This window comes from Apostichopus japonicus, chromosome 9, assembly GCF_037975245.1.
Source record: "Apostichopus japonicus isolate 1M-3 chromosome 9, ASM3797524v1, whole genome shotgun sequence".
NCBI lineage: Eukaryota > Metazoa > Echinodermata > Holothuroidea > Aspidochirotida > Stichopodidae > Apostichopus > Apostichopus japonicus.
This window is the reverse complement of record NC_092569.1, coordinates 19,228,211-19,247,852: the sequence shown is the minus strand read 5'-3', so window position 1 is coordinate 19,247,852 and position 19,642 is coordinate 19,228,211. Positions and strand designations below refer to the sequence as shown.

The 19,642-nt window shown below is 38.7% G+C and overlaps 2 protein-coding genes across 2 annotated transcripts; both read left to right on the top strand.

Annotated features, from left to right (window-relative positions):
- Positions 1-1,818: 1,818 nt before the first annotated feature.
- On the top strand, positions 1,819-8,322 carry LOC139974156 (2-hydroxyacylsphingosine 1-beta-galactosyltransferase-like). Its single transcript, XM_071981100.1, has 4 exons — positions 1,819-3,052; positions 4,302-4,521; positions 4,940-5,159; positions 5,711-8,322. The coding sequence occupies exons 1-4, from the start codon at positions 2,174-2,176 to the stop codon at positions 5,943-5,945; spliced, it is 1,554 nt and encodes a 517-aa protein (XP_071837201.1). The 5' UTR covers positions 1,819-2,173; the 3' UTR covers positions 5,946-8,322.
- Positions 8,323-12,363: 4,041 nt separating this feature from the next.
- Positions 12,364-19,275, top strand: LOC139974136 (UDP-glucuronosyltransferase 1-2-like). Its single transcript, XM_071981072.1, has 4 exons — positions 12,364-13,781; positions 14,757-14,976; positions 15,925-16,144; positions 18,431-19,275. Exons 1-4 carry the CDS (start codon positions 12,918-12,920, stop codon positions 18,705-18,707), a joined length of 1,581 nt encoding a protein of 526 aa, XP_071837173.1. The 5' UTR covers positions 12,364-12,917; the 3' UTR covers positions 18,708-19,275.
- Positions 19,276-19,642: the final 367 nt, after the last annotated feature.

Below are 19,642 nucleotides of genomic sequence, written 5' to 3'. Positions count from 1 at the left end.
TTTAATGTTTTGCTAGGTCTACGAGAATACATTTCTATGAAATTTGAAACAAGAATGGCAAGACAAACCACTTTAATTATATTTTCAGGACCTCACACATGCGCATGTATTGTCAGACTTAGAATAGGTCCCATGTGAGTGGTGGCTAAAGTGATGAAGGCATCAAAATAATGCTAGGTGGATCTGCATCTGGTAGTCGGGTGAATTCTGGTCGGCCCGGAGCGTACTATGTAACCACCAGTGTACCCAGTGTTCTCACTGTGGGGTAAACTCCGGTATCACTCAACAACTAGGTAACATGGCATGCGCTGTCACGGAATATGCTCCCTATTTCATTTCCCAATATTAGGGAACGGGCACCGTCTTTGAAACACCATCTACAACTAAACAACAAATATGTACAGGCTTTGGCTCTAGCGATGAAGTGCCATGACTTCTTGAACTAGTTGTAGGCTCTGGCCGCACCGTTATACGCACACACTGCTTGTGGTTTCAATCTCAAGTTTCGCTCGTCGCGACAAACAAAGTTGCAGGTCATACCGATGTGAAAAATCTCGGTCACTTTTCATAGAACTGAATTTAGAGCCACGACACTAAAATGTGTGGGGTGGGGGGGGGGAATTTGATAGTGTTTCCCCCACCCATCGAAATGTGGGGGGACGTGTCCCCCCCAGGATTGACGCCCATGCTTGTAAGCTGCTCTAAAGTTTTCTCAACATCCTTTATTTTGAGATCCCATGTCTTGATATGGTCATCAAATAGTTTAGTGAAGTAGAAAAAAAAAACAGTCTGGTAAGTTACTTTTAAATATCATGACATATCTTTTGTGAGTTTGACACCGGCATTGGCATTTTTCGACAAATCTGCAATATGCGCGTGGAAAATAAGAAAAGATTGACTGGGCTTTCAGCCAAGTAACATATTGAATGACCGAACTATATGTCAAACTGACATCAAAGATTGCTTCTGAAACATTATTAGGGTGATATAGACTGATTCTCAGCGATAGTATTGTCTTCTTTCTTGAAAATTTGTTTTTTTAGCGGTTTTCTTTAAGAGCATCAGAGTATGCGTACGTCCCAGAAGTGAAAACCCGGCCTATGCGCTATGTCACGTCCGGTTTTTCAGCAACAATAGCCTACTGCCGGTCCGCGGTCGAAGGGTTGTTCATGAGTGGTCATCATGGAGATTCTAGACCATTCAGACCAATGATATATTTTTCGCACATGTATTTTTTTTTGACACCCAAAATCCCAGTGGGAGGGCGACTGGGGGGCTACAGCTTTTCATGGGGGCTGTCGCCCCCACGCCCCCCTTGGCTACGCCACTGAAAGGCCATGCCTCCTCTTTGCTTCGCCCCGTCACACTCTTAGCGTAGCAAAATAGCTGGAAATGAATGTACCGTAGCCTACGCCTCAACTTACAACGCTGGTAATAGGTGGAAGTAGTATTTGAGAATGACAATGTTATCGCAAATCAAAAGTTAGGCCTCTGTCTGAGCCAATTTTCACAGAAATATTAGCGCGGTTGTGTCATAGATGTGAGGGCGTTTGCTTTGCTGTTGTGGGATGCGAGGCAATTTTCTACTTTTCTAAAGATTAAAGTCCTTTTCACGTTTGCATCCGCAGTACCCGTTTATCTGCAAATACCGTCGGTGTTGCTCTTTAAGTTTTTAATACTGTCCATACCCGCACGTACTGGTCATATAATAGTAGATTGTCGGATTTTGGATACTCACAAAGTGGCGTACCCTCATGTTTTGTATAGTTGATTGTCTATCCAGCCGAGTTCCGGATGTTCTGAGGTGGCACTTAAGAATAATAAGATTACTAAATGAAATCTTTCTGGAGTACTCTTTACAGTAGTGTCGGATATAGAAAACTTGTTATCATGTTGTTGGTGACAATATCCTTGAGGAATACTTAACCAGTACGAGTTACAGAGTTCTTATTGGTCTCAAATGTCTACGGGACTACGTCGTATACACACTACGTCGATATCGAATTGAAATGTCTCTGACGAAAACTTGCCACACGGCTATGAATGATCGATTCTGCGCAGTTTAAACTTCGTTTTGCTAGGAGAACAAGAATATCGGAAAACGAGTAGCCGTTCCTCATCTAATTCTTTTTTGTGTTAATGTGCATGTGCAGTGTATGTTTGGAGCGTAAACATGGAATTTCGTATGTGGCAGTTGATATTTCTGCTGTTTGTATCATCAAATTCTCTTTGCTTTGCGTCAAACATTATGTTCGCATTAACAGGACCTAATAGCCACTACGAATGTGGAATTCGTGTCGCGACAGTCTTGAAGTCACGTGGTCATAACGTCACATTTCTCTTACCCAAGCACGAGAGTGAATCCCCGGCTGTTACCAGACACCATGGGTTATTCAACTTCGAATTTACGAACGAGCCGAAAGCCGATACACTAGAAGTTGGTATAAGTATATTTGAAAGATGCGCTAAAGCGAACCTTATCGGTAAATTCAGATTAACTTTAGAAATTTTAGATTCGGTTTCAAAATGGTGGCGTAACGAATTAGAAAAACTTATAAGTGACCCAGATCTTATGGATCGCATTTCGAATGCTCAATATGACATCAATGTAGTGGAAGGAAACTTTGTATGGTTGATACCTTTCGCTCAAAAAACTCAGAATAAGTTTATTACCATGACAACCCATGCAATCCACTCCGTTAACGCAGAATGGTTCAATTTGCCTACAGAGCTTTCATATATACCTTTCGATAATAGTGTGAATAAATTTGAGTACAATTTCAGAGGTAGTCGGCTGTCGTTCTTCCAAAGGGCATTGAACTTGGTCCAGTTATTTCAAAAATTCCATATCAATACGCTGTTGAGTCGGGAGATGGCGGTTGCGCAGCAGGATTACAATGTAGCACCTAATCGGTGGGGTCACGACAGTTTTGGACACTCCGAAGTTTGGCTGACCAACGCAGATTTTGCCACGGATTATCCGAGACCTTTTGCACCAAATATGGGCATGGTTGGAGGATTAACCGTACAGGGATCATCTCCATTGAATGGCGTAAGTATTGGATTCTTCGCAAATTAATCCGGTTATAATGTAGACTAATAGAGAATATCATTTAAAATTACATTGAAGTTAGTCAACACTCAGTGTAGCTCTTATTCTGAATAAAGATAGAGACCAGTTTCAGCCTTTCCCGAATAGTAAGTGAGTTGTAATCAACGGCAGTCAGTTTTGCTTAGGTCCTTCGTTTTATCCACCAAAACGTACAATTTAAAGTTTATGGGGCGGACTGGTCCACGTACCGTGAAACCGTGAAATTTTCCTGGGGCCCACCAATGTCGGGGGCCTCGGGGCTCCTTCGTATGTTATTACTATAATATTCCTACATCACAGATGAGATGTCACCCGGTCAATGCACACTAAGTTTACGGTCAATGTCAGATGAAATTGTGCATACACCGAAATAGAGGTCCGTTGCATGCAATACGACTATGTCTAGTATATGAAACCAATCATTGACAATTAGTGGCCCCAATATATAGGAGCCATTTTAATCATTTCTGGAAATAAGGTTAATTTTCGAAATACATGATAAACCGTACTACAACAGACAACATATTTGCCGTCCCATTTTCTCTATTTGGCCCTCATTTTTTCGGTGTATTGTGAGCCCCCTCATGATGAAAATTTCCCGGAGACAGTTTTTATTAGTTTAGTTTAGTTTAGTAATAAAATGGATCAGGAGGGACACTCAAGTCCCCATCAAGGACCCTATAGGAGAGAGAAAAAACTGAAGACACAAACACTCAGACCCAATTTCAATGCTTAAAGTGCTTGTCCAAAGCATTCTTAAACCATTGTCACTACTTGCAAGTACAACTTTCTCAGGCAAACCGTTCCACTCATTCACAACCCTTTTACTTAGAAAAAAAGTTATGCCGAAGTGAATAGAGTGTGATGCTTCAGTACAACAGTGAAAAGTGCAAGCTTTTGTTGGCAGGTTAAGAGAGTGAGAGGGGGCGGTGTTTGGGATAGATGGCCGTCAGTTTTCCGAACAGTATATACATTTCTGGAATTTCTGGAATAACACTCAGTTTCATGGTCGTCAAGTTTCCAGGTTGTTCTTTGCTTCATGATACAGGACATCAGTGAATACTGCTCTCTATACCCCCCCCCCCCCTGAACTGCACACCCCTCCTCAAACGAGGTACATCTAGTATAACCTCTGTAGCGACGCGGATTGTAATTGTGTATACAAATCACTGCTCACTTTAGATTCATTCCTTTTTGTCAAAATTCTTAGGAATTCTTAGAAATATATCAGACAGCGGGCGAAGCTGGTGTTCTCCTTGTTTCCATGGGAACAGTCATTAAGAGCCGTAGTCAGGATTTCGTCGACAGTATGGCGGCAGCATTTGCACTCCTTCCACAGACGGTTATTTGGAAGACAACCGAACCATTGCCCAGCAAGATCGGGAACAACACAATTCTAAAGGAGTGGATACCTCAAAACGATTTATTGGGTAAATTTGATGTAATTGTTATAAATTGATACTAATAAATCATAACAAATTCATTAAATGTTTCCAATTGATGAAGGTCTGAACCTTTATCCGGAAAAGCCAGAGGTGAATGAATGGTTTATAATGTAGGGTCACTGCCATTAAGCCGTCTCCTTTGTAAAGGGGGCTTGGGATCCTCCCCAGATAATTAAAAACAATAAATAAATAAAACAGAAAATTAAACACAAATTAACGTCAAATGGTGTATTCTGAGGCATATTGAGACGATGGCTTAGGTCTTTATAAGTAGTCGCAAACTCAAGGTATTGATTATAAATACTTTGTATGAAAATCATTTATTGATGTATATAAAAAGGAAACATATTTTGGACACTAATTACAACGGGTTTGATTTATTTCCATTTTTTTTCTGTTCCAGGGCATCCCAGCACACGTGCAATGGTTTATCACTGTGGTAACAATGGTGCGTTTGAGGCCCTCTATCATGGTGTACCCATTATTGGTATCCCTGTATTTGCCGATCAAACGGACGTAGCCTATCGAATCATGTCAAATGGTATCGGATTGGTCGTTGAAGTTCCACAACTGACCAATGAGTCTCTCTATCGAGCTATGTCAGAGGTCATCGAGAATCCAACGTACGTATATCTGTATGCCTACAAACAATTTTGTTTTAACAGAGAACGGTATGTTGAAAGGCAATTGAGGTAACACAAACAAATGAAAAAGTACTTAAAACAATTCCACTAAAAGTAAAAATGTATATTCAATGAGTCTTTTTGAGATGTATCGAAAACAACTTATGACATGATTCTTGATTTATCTATGCAAAGTATTACGTATATATATATATATATATATTCTATATAAATATATATATATATATATATATATATATATAATGAAATGTTAATTGCATTCCTTGCAAAAACATAATTAATATGTCATCTATTCATTATCCTAATCAATATATTCTACCTTTTGGATAAGATCACGTGTAAGATCACGTGTTTATATATATAATATATCTGCTCCCTTTTCCAGGGGTTCGTGATACTGCACCAACAGACACTAATGTCGTCATCATATGGTTACGTCACCAAGTGAATTTTTATAGACTGAGGCTTAGGGAGCTGGATTTACAAGCAGCTGATCCTTGTTACCATATTCTTTTCCCCAATCTTCACAGTTACAGAAAACGAGCCAAGGAGTTATCTGCCATATATAGGGATGGCTTCGAACCACCATCAGAGAGAGCTGCATTCTGGATAGAATACGTACTCAGACACAATGGAACTAGATTTCTAAAGAGCAAAGCTGTATACATGGGATTTGTGCAAGAGTACCTGCTGGACGTTTGGGCTTTCTTTCTTTCATGTGGTGTCATTTTCTTGTTTGTTATAAGACGTTTCTTGCTTTCTTAATGTACTTATCTGCTCCATATAGTGTACATATTAGTTAAACATGAGAGCAATTTTAAACTATATGTTCTCGTTTTCAAATAAGCTATGATATTTCCACATAAACTATGATAATTTCATATAAACAGGCCAATACAACGCGGGCTATGTGGGGGGCATAGAGGAGGGAGGACGAGACAATGAGATTGTTAAGGTAAGAGTGTTTGTATGGTAATACTGATTTTATATGTAACGGAGAAGCAATTTAATGACGATGTTACGTATTTTGAGGTAATAAATGCAGGACAATGTTATTTGATGATTTTCTTCTTTTATTTTCGGACTCCACAAAATGCCACTGCTTCCTTTCACAATCTCAAAACATCAAGCCTTCATAACAACCTCTGCTACATTGCAACACTATCACCGCTATCCTCTCAAACAACCCCGGCTTCTCCCTTTCCTTGTCTCTCCTTATTCCCTTCGCTCCTCACCTCACCAAAGCCACAGCCCAACTGCCCTAAACCCCTCTCCTCATCTCTAGCTCTATCCTTTAATCCTATTAGCAAGTCTTTACATGTCTAAGTAATCCCAGCTTTGTAATCCCCTTAAGCTATCCCTAGGACATAAGCAGCTTTCTTCTCCTTACTTGCAGACTTCATAACAGACGATTATGCTGTAAATAATGAATTTAATCAGTATTTTGCATCTGTCGCTTAGAAACTCTCTGAAGAACTTTCCACCCAGTCATTATATAATCCTCTTAAAGGGATTCGGTTCAATATTTATTCTTTTGTAATTTCGTAATTCCACCGACTTTGCTGAGCTTCTTAGTATATCATTAATTGTCATGAAACTGAGAAAAGTCGGCCTTACTTTGTTAACATTTCAAAATTAGATTCTGAAATATGTTGGTGATGCTGTTGCAGCTCCACTCTCGCATATCATTAATCTTTTATTTTCCAACGGCGTATTCCCCTCTGAAATTATAAATGCAATAAATAATCCACAGTTTTAAATATGGCGGCGACAAACAGCGGTTCTCTAACCAAAAGCCTATCTCTCTATTACCTTGTGCTTCGAAACTTTTCGAACGTTTAATGTACAACAGAATTTATAGTTTTGTCCATAAGTATATAATCGTATATTCATTACAGTATGGATTCCGTAAAAGTTACTCAACAGATATGACTGCAATATAATAAATCTAGTCGATAAAATTACAACAGCATTGTACAACAAACTTTCAGCAGTAAGGAAGCTTCATTGATCTGTCAAAGGTATTAGACCAGGCGCGTAGCCAAGGGGGGGGGGCGAAGGGGGGAGACCCCTCCCTCCTTGAGCATATTTTGTTTTATGTTTTTATGTTATCGCTAGTAATTTCAAGCTTAGATGCAACATACAAGGCATGGGAAGTACCATTTCCAGCGATCCGGGAAGCATTTACAGCCAAACTTTTCCTGTACGCGTGGTGCTCATGGTGGTGCTACGCTCAGTTAGATAGTTTTCATACCGAATCTACGTCTCTGTTGGTTTGCCTACAGGTTCGCCCCTCCCTTGGCAAATTCCTCGCTACGGGCCTGCATTTGACACCATTAACCCACCATTCTTTTAAATAAATTATATATGCTTATGGTTTCCGGGACGTTGTATATGACTGAATTGGAAGCTACTTGCGAAACAGAGTCCAGTATATGTACACTATAATGATAAATACTCTTCCAAATTAAACTTCCACGTATAGGGACATGTCCCTCAAGGATCAATCCTTGGACCATTATTATTCCTTCTGTATAATAACAACTTTCATTCATGACCCAAAAATGCAGATTTTATTCTTTTTGCTGATGAAACTACAATTATTTTCCAAAAGATAAGAGTTTACAGGATGTAATTTTACGTACAGAGGATGAATTTACAAACATTCTACAAATTTGGCTTAATGCAAACAAGTTGTCCCGAGTTAAATCATTCTTATTTTTATAGAATGTTCTTATTTTTGATAACAAACGATATGATGGCACTAACGTATTACCTCTGAAAGGCACGTCAATTGATGAGCCCTCACTGATCATCCACAACATTTCTGGGAATTTCAATTGATAACAAAATAAATTGGGAAAGAGCATATTTCACGTATTTTACAAAACAATTTGTTAATGTATTTGTTATTGAGTTAAAATCAGTACTATAATTTTCACTCCATAATGGGACCAGACTAGAAAAGTTTCTTTCAGCAAACTTCCTTCTGGTCCCTCTTCCTTTATTATTCTGCCATTGTTTTTGTAAAATGTTAGTAATTATCATACTCTGTATTCATTGTTATAATTGAATGTTTGTAAAAGCTACAATTAAAGGAAGAAATAAACGAATCGAAGCGACATTAAAGCTTATTACTTTGGGGAATGCTCAAAAGACTCTATTTAATTAATCTGCATCTCTTACAGAAAAAGAATAGACAGAAATATCCACGGTGATTCTCATAGCACTCTTCTGTTTAAAGACTCGAACATTTTAAATTTTTACGATCTCTATAGCTATCATGCAAGGTGGGATTTTCATGTACAAAATTCATCATGGACTTTTATACCAACAAAGCATTGACTCGTTTTTCACTTATAACTGCTACTTTCATAATTACCGGTACTCGCTCAAGAAACTCGATCTATGCATGTACTTTACTCAAGGACAAAACTAAACCTGCAATCACAAATTCGTAATCGTCGTGCCAACCTCTGGAATTCACTCTAAAGTAATTTGAAAAAGATATAAAATCCTTGAGTCATTTTTGAAATGTCATTGAAACTCCACATTGAAACTTCACCAGTCAACGACACGTATAATCTCATTATGTGCAGGCTATTCCTGCCGCCACCTCTTTTTCTTAAAGACAATTATTGACACACATATATAAGTGTATGTATATGTAACCCAGGTCAACCCCCCCCCCCAAGAGAATGATTCAGAAAGATTCACACGGGCTCAAAAATTTATGGTATGCTTTTGCTGTCTCCTTGTTTCCTTAATAAAACAAACAATGATACTTCGTGAGTTGTTCGGTGATAACCGAGCGATCAGGAAAAATAAAAAATCTGGTACAATTAAATTTAGAACTAAGCCTTAATTGGAAACGCCCCTTAACTAAACACCAAAATAACCAGGTCCCGTTTGTACGACGGTGTCGCTAAATTGCCGAGCACCAAAGTAGGCCGGAAAGGTTGTAGTAGTGTGTTGTAATTCTCTCCCTGACCAGTTCCCGACCTTGAAACACCGACTCCTACTGTAGCGGTTTCGCCATCGGCTGATACGCGCCATATTTTCCGGCCTAATCGTCGCGACAACGTTTCTCCGGAAGGAAGAATCGTAGAAGAAACGTTTTCCTTGGTTTATAAAGCGTGTCACATCGCAAGATACTAAATATTCATATATCGTAGCATCACTAACCCCCGACATAGCTCAGGAAGTTCGGGATCTGCTTTTAAATCCCCTCAAGCTGATTGATATAAAACTCTGAAGACACGTTAATAAAGCGTACCGCCGTCTAAGAGCAACAACGTCTACATCAACTCCTAAACGAAGTCACGCTAGGTGACAGAAAACCGTCCCAATTATTGCGACATATGCAACAATTATTAGGGGTTAGGAAGCTCGATGAATCGATCCTCAAACATCTATTTCTCAAGAGACTGCCTACAAATGTACAACTCGTCCTAGCTTCTAGCAGCGATGACGTTAACCTATAGAACAGCTCGCTGAGCTGGCCGACAAAATACTTGAAGTAGCCACATCTATACTGGTAACGCTGTAGCAACCACTACACCGGAAGTTTCTAACGTACAACGCTTAGAACAACAGGTTGAGCGTCTGTAGAAACAGCTAGATGACCTGTCAAGACCGCAAAGCCGAAGTCGATCTAGTTCTCGCAAGCGCGCGGATTCCCCCGCAGCCAGCGAAATATGCTGGTACCATCCCACGTATGGCGACAAAGCACAAAAATGCCGTGCTCGGAAAACACCGAAGCCAGCAACTAATCGCGGCGAGTTCAGCTGGCCCTAATACTAAAAGCCGTTTGTTTTATGTGTATTACAAGCAATCAAATCGATTTTTTTTTATCGACACCGGCGCGGAAGTTAGTGCCATTCTACCCAGTGTTGACGACCGTAGATCCGGCCCCAGTGGTTTCGAGTTACAGGCTATCAACAAGTTATTAAACATACGGTATGCGTTCTCTTATAGTTATATTAACTATCATATAGCCTAACAGTACCAAGAAACACATTTCTTTTCGAAAAATACAGCCTATACTTTGTGCCAGAGAACGGACTTTGGCTAGTCCAGATGAAAAAGGTCTTTTGGTGGATTAAAGAAGAATATATTAATTCTAAGCATCCTATCGAAATTTGCAATCAATTCCTATTTATCGTTTTCGAGATAAAATTTTTTGAAAGGTGACACGGTTTGTATCAAAAATGAACTGGAAGCAAACATGTGTGAATGCATAGATACACATTGTAAATGTTCGATTTTATGTTTGCCTTTTTAATGTTCATCCAAATTTCTTTTCTCAAATGTGCATTGACACATGAATCAGTACATTACAGTCAATGGGATATTGGTCACTTGATAACACATAAAGCACAGTTATAGAGCCTTGTCCAATCCATGGTCAAAACAAAACAGTAAAATGAAAACAAAAAGGAAAAAAAATGCATAAATCGTGCTGCCTTTTGGTAAAAACACACTGGAAACATTCTCAGTTAATTCAAAAATTCAAAGCTCAGCCCTACTTTATAAATAAGAAGAGACCCCTTTTTGTTATTGAAAATAATTCCTTTCTCGGGGGAGTATTTCAAGCTCTACTTATAGTTTAAGTGTTCTTTTGTTATTACAACGTGTTATTTTCTTGAATAGTTCAGAAAAAACGTACTAAAGATTGTAATTTATTTTAAACAACCCAAATACTGACGCAGATTGCACTTGTGTGATCTTGTGCATGGTTACCACTGTCTATATGTGTTATAAGTCACTGTCCCTCGAAGTTTATCAACCACCCAAACCACCACCAGATTTAATTAACCCGCCCATTAATTTCTGCCAAATCGGATGAAATTAATATGAATAAATATGAACTTATATATATTAGCTGAGGTCAAATGATTTCTAGCAATTGCAGTCGTTGATACATATCATAATCATATATCATATATCATTAACAATTCATAATCATGGACGTTAAATATGAATGTAAGAGACTGACTTCGGTCAGCTTGCGGCTTTGATAAGCCAACGAGGCTTCTTCGCGAGTTCCTGCTTGCAGGAGGATCTAATATGCATACATACATACACCCACGCACACATACACACATACATACATCATCACTAGTGTATTTATAGTAATGATATATGATTTAGTTTTATTCAGTTTTAAGTACAACGTACAAGGGCTATCAGCATGTTTGAATACTGACGTTATACCCTGTTATCACGGGATACAGATGACAGCCATAGAATAGGTATAATTATATTTCAAGAGGTCTTAAATCCCACTTGAAGAGAGACAATGCGTTATTCCCGGCGGTTTCTTGACCGGTAACTTTCAGGAGGGTATGCAGATATATAGGCTAAGGGCCGTTTTCGAGCAATCTTCAATGGGATAACAAAGGTCAAAGATTTAAAACTTGATATTTCCCTAGTATAATCCCTTCCTACAATTAAGTGTCCAAAACATAAATATAACAAATCTGACTACCCAATTTCAGGCGCGTAGCCAGGGGAGGGGGGGGGGGCGGGCGAAGGGGGAGACCGCCCCCTTGTGCATATTTTTTTTGTATGTTTTTATGATATCGCTAGTTATTTCAAGCTTAGATGCAACTTACAAGGCCTGGGAATTGCGGCATATCCAGCGACCTGGGAGGCATTTTCAGCCAAAAATGTTATTGTACGCGTAGCGCCAACATATGGTGGCGCTACGCTTAGATAGTTTTCAATGCAGAATCTACGGCTCTGATAGTTTGTTTACAGGTTCGCCCCTCCCTCGGCAAATTCATGGCTTCGCGCCTGCCCAGTTTTATAATGGAATTATCGATTTTTGCGCTCCCCCCTCTCTCTCTCTCTCTCTCTCTGTGGTATCAGCCAGTATAGTCTCTAAAGGTGCGGGAGGTTAATTAAAACCAATCATGAGTTTTATAATCTCGACAGTGATGAAGACTGCAATGTCCACATAAAAATACACGAAGATTATAAAAGACTGTAGTCAGAATGAAAAAGAAGATCTGAAAAGAAGAATTCTGAAAGATATACTGGTTTCTTTCTTTCTTCTCTCCATCCCTAGTCTACTAATCCCCTTACATCTATCTCTTTGTGCGGGTCACCATGCTCATTAACCTGTCTGTAATCTGTGTATTTGTCCCTTCTGTTACTGTTACATGTCATTAAGCCTCTGAAGAAGATCCTGCTATCATCGAAACGTCAGGCCAACTTACTTTTACACATTCTCTTACACAGGCTCTCTAGTGGATAAGCACTTTGCTAACAGGTTGATTTTATTTGGATATGTTACTGGTATACCATGCAATTGCTTACGTCGATAACGAGTAAACGATGTCTCCGAATGACCCCGTCCAAGAGGCTCGAGTGAGCATTATTACGACGTGTAGATTGCACAGATGAGGGACGACTTAACCACTACATCCGGGCATTTTTAGTAAATTTCTATAATGAGTTGTAAATAGATTCACTTGGGTAACCAACTTGAAGATCTTCACGTGGCAGCCTCGCTATATGGATAGGATTGTTAAGTTGGTTATTTTTCACTGTCAAGCAGTTTAAGTTTCAATGATTTTTGGGGCTCTGAATGCAAGGATATACCGAATTGAATCGGCTTTACATTACTAGTAAATGTTGAACTGATTTATTTATAGAGGATTTCGCGATACTATACTGTCACTAACCGTACGCAGTGTTGTACATATAAGGGGATCTTCGACTAATTTCACTATGGTGTCTTTGCATTTTCTGTTCTTTGTTTTTATTTTAAACAATATCGGAGGTGCAAGACCTGCCAAGATTTTGATGGTGTTTGACAAACCAGGAACAAGCCATTACAACGATGCTGTAGATATTGCCTTACAGTTATATGATCGCGGCCACAATATCACTTTCCTGGTACCGAGAGTACATCAAGATGACATTACCGTGAAGGAGCATTTAGACACCTTTTCCTTTATATTCACTCATTTCCAGAAAGAGGACGTTGACTTTTTCCAAGCATCGGACAAGACGATAACCAAATGGGAATCGCTTGAAATGTTTATGATGCCATATAGAGTAATACTATTCGTGGCTGAAATGTACAGCAATCTAACGGTGGATCTCTTGACCGATACTCGTATGTCTGACGAAATCGCGACGACACAATTTGATTTTGTCTTATTCGAAGGATCATTCGTTTGGTATCATTCTCTGATGCGTACATTAAAGATACCTTATGGAGTTCTAACGACGTCAGCCGATATTTCCACGTCGAATATCTGGTTTAATGCACCGTCGGATTGTGTGACTTTGCCGAATATACTTCTAGAGGTCGTAACGGTTGATTTAACTTCATTCGCTTGGAGAACTCGGAATTGTGTCGGAGCTGCGGTTGGTTACATGTTTTACCATGTCTTGGTTGAGAGTCATGTAGCCAGTGGTACAGCGGAATACTCTGAGGAAGTACGAGTTGGCCCGATTACGTCATTCGGACAAGCCGACGTATGGTTGGCCAATGTCGACTTTTCTACCGACATAACGAGGCCGTACTTACCAGCCACGTGTCTGGTCGGAGGGCTAAGTATAGAAGATACGAACACTCTCGACCAGGTAGGCCTAAAAGATAGAACTGAGACGTTAATACGTGACGTCTTATTTATTTATGGACAAATATGATAAATTTGATTGATTTGAGTATAAAATGCTTCTCATGTAGTTTTTTTTCTTGGGGGGGGGCGGGGGGGGGGGGCTTGGGCTTCAAAACTTTCCTAACCAAATCAATTAGTTCAGAATGAAATGTTGCTTCTGTGTCAACAAAAGTACAATAGGATATACTATAATTATTGTGAGATCAATGTGAATTGTGGCTGTCGTAAAGTAATGAACAGCCGCCTGTTAGGATGGTTTTCTACAACGGTTTACGCAATTACCCACATCGCCGGAAGCAATTATCCATAGAAAATGATCTTGTCTTTTGAAGGATGTATTTCACTCTTTTGTTCATGGTATGCATTCCCTGTCGCTTAGATTCGTACAATTAAAGCTTCATTGTAATAATAAGGTGGTCGGATGTGACAACTCATAAATGTTTATCCTCTAACTAAAGCCCTACAAAGTGGATTGGTTGTGCTTGAATAGATTGTAGACAATTGTCTGTCGGACGTCACAAGTAATTCATTTCACAAACCAGTGTTGAACGATGTCATAAATCGTTGTAATTGTATTGATTTTAATCAGTGGTTGATTCAGACTTTCTCGAGAACGGTGGGCCCGAGAGATAGGTACTGTTAAATACGGAAATTATTACAGTGATAGCGGTGTATAAGGAACATAAGTTAAAATGTTGCCCATGTGCGAAGCGTGCGAGTATAACTTTTCCATGATGTACCGTACCTCTTTTGGGAAAATTACGTTTGTAGCTAAATTTTGGCTGCCATACACACAGACGCAAACACCCACACACACACAAACAAATGTATCACGTAGCTAATATATGGTATACTATCACAATTAAAATTATATTTATTCCAACGAATATTTCTTTTCCAAAAGGGTCATTTTGTTTTGCATTTTCCGTCTCTGCAGGAATATCAACGAATTATAAATGAGTCTGGTGAGCATGGGATACTCGTTGTTACCATGGGAACAGTTGTCCAGGCAGTATCACAGGAGAAAACCGACAAGATGGCTGCGGCATTTGCTAGGCTCCCACAAACAGTCGTTTGGAAAGAAACGTCTCCTCGTCCAACAATAACGGCTAACAATATTATAATCAAGCCGTGGATACCACAGAAAGCTCTCTTTGGTAAGTCAAGTTGACGATGTACAGAACCTCTTTATTGAATTCATTCGAAATCACACTCGAAAGCAGTTTAGCGACGATTTGTTTTCAATTTATTAAAGCTATGCGACGATTCGGGAGATGGCAGTATAGAGGAGGGTGGGGTGGTGTGGGGTGGGGTGGGGGAATATACGAGGCTCGTCAATGGGACATGTGATATGATATGGCGGACAAGCCAAGATTCAAAATGAATATTCCGACCTACACAATCTAAAATTTGACTGTTTTCCTTTCATCCAAATGATGGCACTCTCATAATTACTGTACAAAGGTATTGCAACGGTAGACTTAGTGTGTTCGGTTTTAGAGCACTTGTTATTCCCAAAAATGGCCACTTGTGCCCCCCCCCCCCCCCCCCGCGGACGGTGCCACCGTCCCTGAAACTATCAGACAAACTTTAATCTCCCATGCACTGTATTGTGGCATTAACAGACATCAGAACTAAATTATGATAGATAAAAAAAGAGCTTTTGTTTGATTAATATGATCTCCATGAGTTCATGACCCTTAAATTCAACCATTTATTCTTTGGTTATACATATTAACTCTTTTAACAATAAATCAATTAATCTGTAAATAAATACTGTCTCAGATGGTTATACTAAAATGTTAAACAAATTGTCAGGTGGGCATTTATATATATTTTTTATAATAAGTTGTATCGTTTATGATATGTTCAAACATTTTAATTCATACGATATGCGGCAAATTTTCAGCTTTTTTTCAAATGGGCATCATGCAAGTTTCAAAAAGGCGCGGGGTATCTATTCCAAAATAAAAGAACCACATCCACAGATGAAAAAAGAAAACAGGCACCAATGACATGTAGACAATGATGGCAAACACTGATTGCGTATATTTGAATGTGTTAACTTCATTTTTTTTTTAATCTTCTGTTTATTTATTTCCCAGCAAATCCGAAAACTCGAGCTGTGTTATTCCATGGCGGTAATAATGGCGCCTTTGAAGCCTTGTATTGCGGTTTGCCAATAATCGCGGTACCTATCTACGCCGATCAATTCGATGTATCGTATAGAATTTCCTCCAGTGGCATGGGGCTGACACTAGATCATAATCAAATGACGGACGAGTCCTTGTATCAAACAATAACAGAAGTCATAAATAATCCCAGGTAAGTGGTTAATCTTTCATGCAGCCAGTACGGTTGGAAATAGATAGATCGATCGATATATAGATATCTATTCAGCCGATCATATAAAAATGCAATGGAAATTGGTTGATAACAAGAGCTAAAAACATTAAACATTGTAAACAACATAAAAGACGTATAACAATAGCCTTTACATAGATATGAAAATGTTCCTATAAAATATAAAGATGAACAAAATATAAAATGTACCTGCACAATATTAAAGCTGACAAAAATATATAATTGCCCTCATATCCAATATCAAGTCTACAAAGTATAAAATTGTTCAACGGTATTGGTGCGCATTAAATATCTTCCCAGCAGAAGGATAAAAACTGTCAGTAAATCCCTTAAAAGTATGCATTCTTTTGCCTGAAGGCAGGAACTTGAAATAATCAGTTGCTGGGTGGTAATCATCATTCAATATATTTTCAGCACGTATTAATGGTCGCTCCTGGTAGAGTGAGTGAAGGGTCGGTATAGGCCTGTGCCAATGAGGCGCTCCGCGTTTCTTATGACTGGGGATTGACATCCACATCTATATAGATAGATAGATATTCTGATGGGTTGGTCAGCGTCCGGAAACAAAAATGTTCGATATTTTACGGTAGACGAACATAGCAACATCGGGACAAAAATGACTTGATATGTAGATCAACAGGTTGATATAATGACGGAAATATTACTTGATATGTTTGGAAACTATAGAGAACAACACACATCTTTCCGGGTGATGTAGATGGGCATCTCGACAAATAGAGACATTATTCACGCGATAATTTATACTTGATATGTCATAGAGTAGGACAAAACACCGACATTTACATGGTAATGGGGAACGGGGAAAAAACTCAGCAAATAGGTCAATATCATGAATATACACTTGATATGTAGACGAATATATATAGGTGAATATACGGTAAAATGACTTCATACGGTCAGTAAAAGAATAGGTCAAACTCCGACAAATTCCTGGTAATTAATGTGCATGGACAAACTGACGGTCAACATCATGAGACAAATTACCTGATATGTAGACGAATAGGTCAACATCCCGAAACATGACTTGATATGCGGACTATCAGGTCAACATCATGAAACATATTGCTTGACATCTAGACGAATAGGTCAACATCCCGACACAGTACCGTACTTGTATGTAATCGAAAAGGTCAAGCAACCATTCGTAGTGTTGTGTAAGAAGTAGTAGAGGAGTCAGTCGACGTCTTACAAGACTGCTTGTACGAAATCGTTAAAATGTCAAACATTTGCGATCATGTAGACAACCTTTCGTGAACTTCCCGACACACTATGATATGTAGACGATACCATTCCACATCCTGCATAATGCAGACAGCCATTTTAGTAATGTTGTATGCAGTGAGACGAATTTTATTACGCTTCTTCAAAATTAATATCAGCTTTGTTAAACAGATGTATGGATTTCCTTTTGCTAACAGAGATTCTCATGTAATATACCATATGAAGTCGCATTTATTATTGATGGTGGTGCGCGTGCGCGCTACAATATTGGCATTATACTGGCCAAGTGAACGATACCTATACATGACTGAAACTTATAAGTTTCATATAGTCTCTTTACATTTACAGCTTCAGAGTCTAGCTGCGTAGCCAACTTATTCTGAACCTGTCACGGCGCTCACGAGCGCTCTCACTTTGTAGGTACCTACAATATGACTATATACTCTCTGGCGTGTTGTCCGCCCATAAAGTAACACCATTAACAACCGAAAAGTTCTGCCTAATACTGCAAGCACTAGACGCGCCCTACAATACTGAATATTGAATCTCATCACACTGGAGCTTAGGAGGTTACGTTGGGACTTGATTCAGGTTATCAAGATAGTGTATGGTTTTGATAATTTATCCTTTACCGACTTTTTCATGTTTGCTAATAGTAGTTGTACCAGAGGTCATTGTCTTAAACTCCAAAAGTCAAAAAGTAAGATTAATATTCGGCATAACTTTTTTCTAATAGGGTTGTGAATGATTGGAACGGTTTGCCTGAGAAAGTTGTACTTGCAAGTAGGGTGAATGGGTTTAAGAATGCTTTGGACAAGCACAAGCATTGTAATCAGGTCTGAGTGTTTGTGTCTTCAGTTTTTTTTCTTCTTTCTCCTGTAGGCTCCTTGATGAGGACTTGAGTATCCCTCTTGATCCCTTTTTTTCTTCTAAACTAAAACTAAACTAAACTGCGTATTTGCAGGTCAATGCAGTTCTAATTCTGTCCTGTGTATTTACTTTCAGATACAGAGAAAGAGCCCAGCACCTATCAGCTGTATACCGCCATAACCCTAGTCCTGCAAAAGAGAGGGCGGCATTTTGGATTGAGTATGTCTTGAGGCACGGTGGAAACAAACTTCGAAAGGCCAGAATCTCTCAGATGGGATTTATTGAGAAGAACATGATTGATGTCTATCTAACTCTTGCTTTTCTTCTTGTTGTTTTTCTTTATTTCATGAAAAAGATAATAGTTGGTTTATTAAGGACACTATTTAAAGTTGTCACTGAAACCAAAATGTAAAACATTTCTTCGTTGCACAACACATGCACAACATGTTTATGAGTAATTTATCTAATATTAATAATATTAATAATAATATTAATAATAATATTTTCATCGCCCATAAATACCGATGTCTTTTAACGTTCCATCGTCTGTTATGGTGTTAATTTCTGGGATAGCTTAAACCATACATTAGGAAATATTAAGTACCTTAATTCATTTTCTTTCAAGTTGAAAAATCATCTTTTATCCAAGTATCAACATCTATAGCTCTACATTTGTCTCAGACTTTTAGTAGGCTATTTCCCACATTATCACATTGCCTTTTTTGTTTAGTTTAGGGGTGGGGGGGGGTGTATAGGTCTTCTTGGTGAGGGGCTTTATTATCATGCCCGTATCCTTTATACTTGTTATCTTTATATTTGGTGGGCTTCTTGTACAAGCTACGGCTTCCAAGCCCTTCCACCATTTTCTCTCCTTAATTTCCATTTTTTTTTCTTTCATATGTTTTATTACTTATTATTTTCTTTTCATGGTATTGTCTTCACCGTCATATTATTATATAAACATTGTGAGGAAATGGAAAAATAAATGAAATGAAATATATAAATTAGATAAAATTGTCGAAATATTGTCCCTTCTGTAACTGTTACTTGTCATTTAGCCTTTGAAAGAGATCCTGCTAGGATCGAAACGTCAGGCCAACTTACTTTTTACACATATAAATTCGTTGTGTAACGTTGGACCGGCAATACATTGTAGTGTTTTTTTTCATTTCTTCAATCATATAAGTGCCAGATGCATTCGCGAGTTAATCATGACTTATTTAATTTAAATATTCATATCTTCAGGAAACATGATGACATGATGTGGTACCTACTTAAAGGCATTGAAGACTCGCCCCAAACCGCGTGCCGCACTGTAAAAAAAGTTAACTATCCGTTGCTTGCAAG

What these genes read in the sequence shown, in the direction of transcription:
- LOC139974156 (XM_071981100.1), top strand. Translation starts at nt 2,174, where the DNA reads ATGGAATTTCGTATGTGGCAGTTGATATTTCTGCTGTTTGTATCATCA. An exon ending in ACCTCAAAACGATTTATTGG is followed by an intron (nt 4,522 to 4,939) that starts GTAAATTTGATG and finishes TTTCTGTTCCAG; the next exon opens with GGCATCCCAGCACACGTGCA. An exon ending in GAGGTCATCGAGAATCCAAC is followed by an intron (nt 5,160 to 5,710) that starts GTACGTATATCT and finishes CAATCTTCACAG; the next exon opens with TTACAGAAAACGAGCCAAGG.
- LOC139974136 (XM_071981072.1), top strand. Translation starts at nt 12,918, where the DNA reads ATGGTGTCTTTGCATTTTCTGTTCTTTGTTTTTATTTTAAACAATATC. An exon ending in ACCACAGAAAGCTCTCTTTG is followed by an intron (nt 14,977 to 15,924) that starts GTAAGTCAAGTT and finishes TTTATTTCCCAG; the next exon opens with CAAATCCGAAAACTCGAGCT. An exon ending in GAAGTCATAAATAATCCCAG is followed by an intron (nt 16,145 to 18,430) that starts GTAAGTGGTTAA and finishes ATTTACTTTCAG; the next exon opens with ATACAGAGAAAGAGCCCAGC.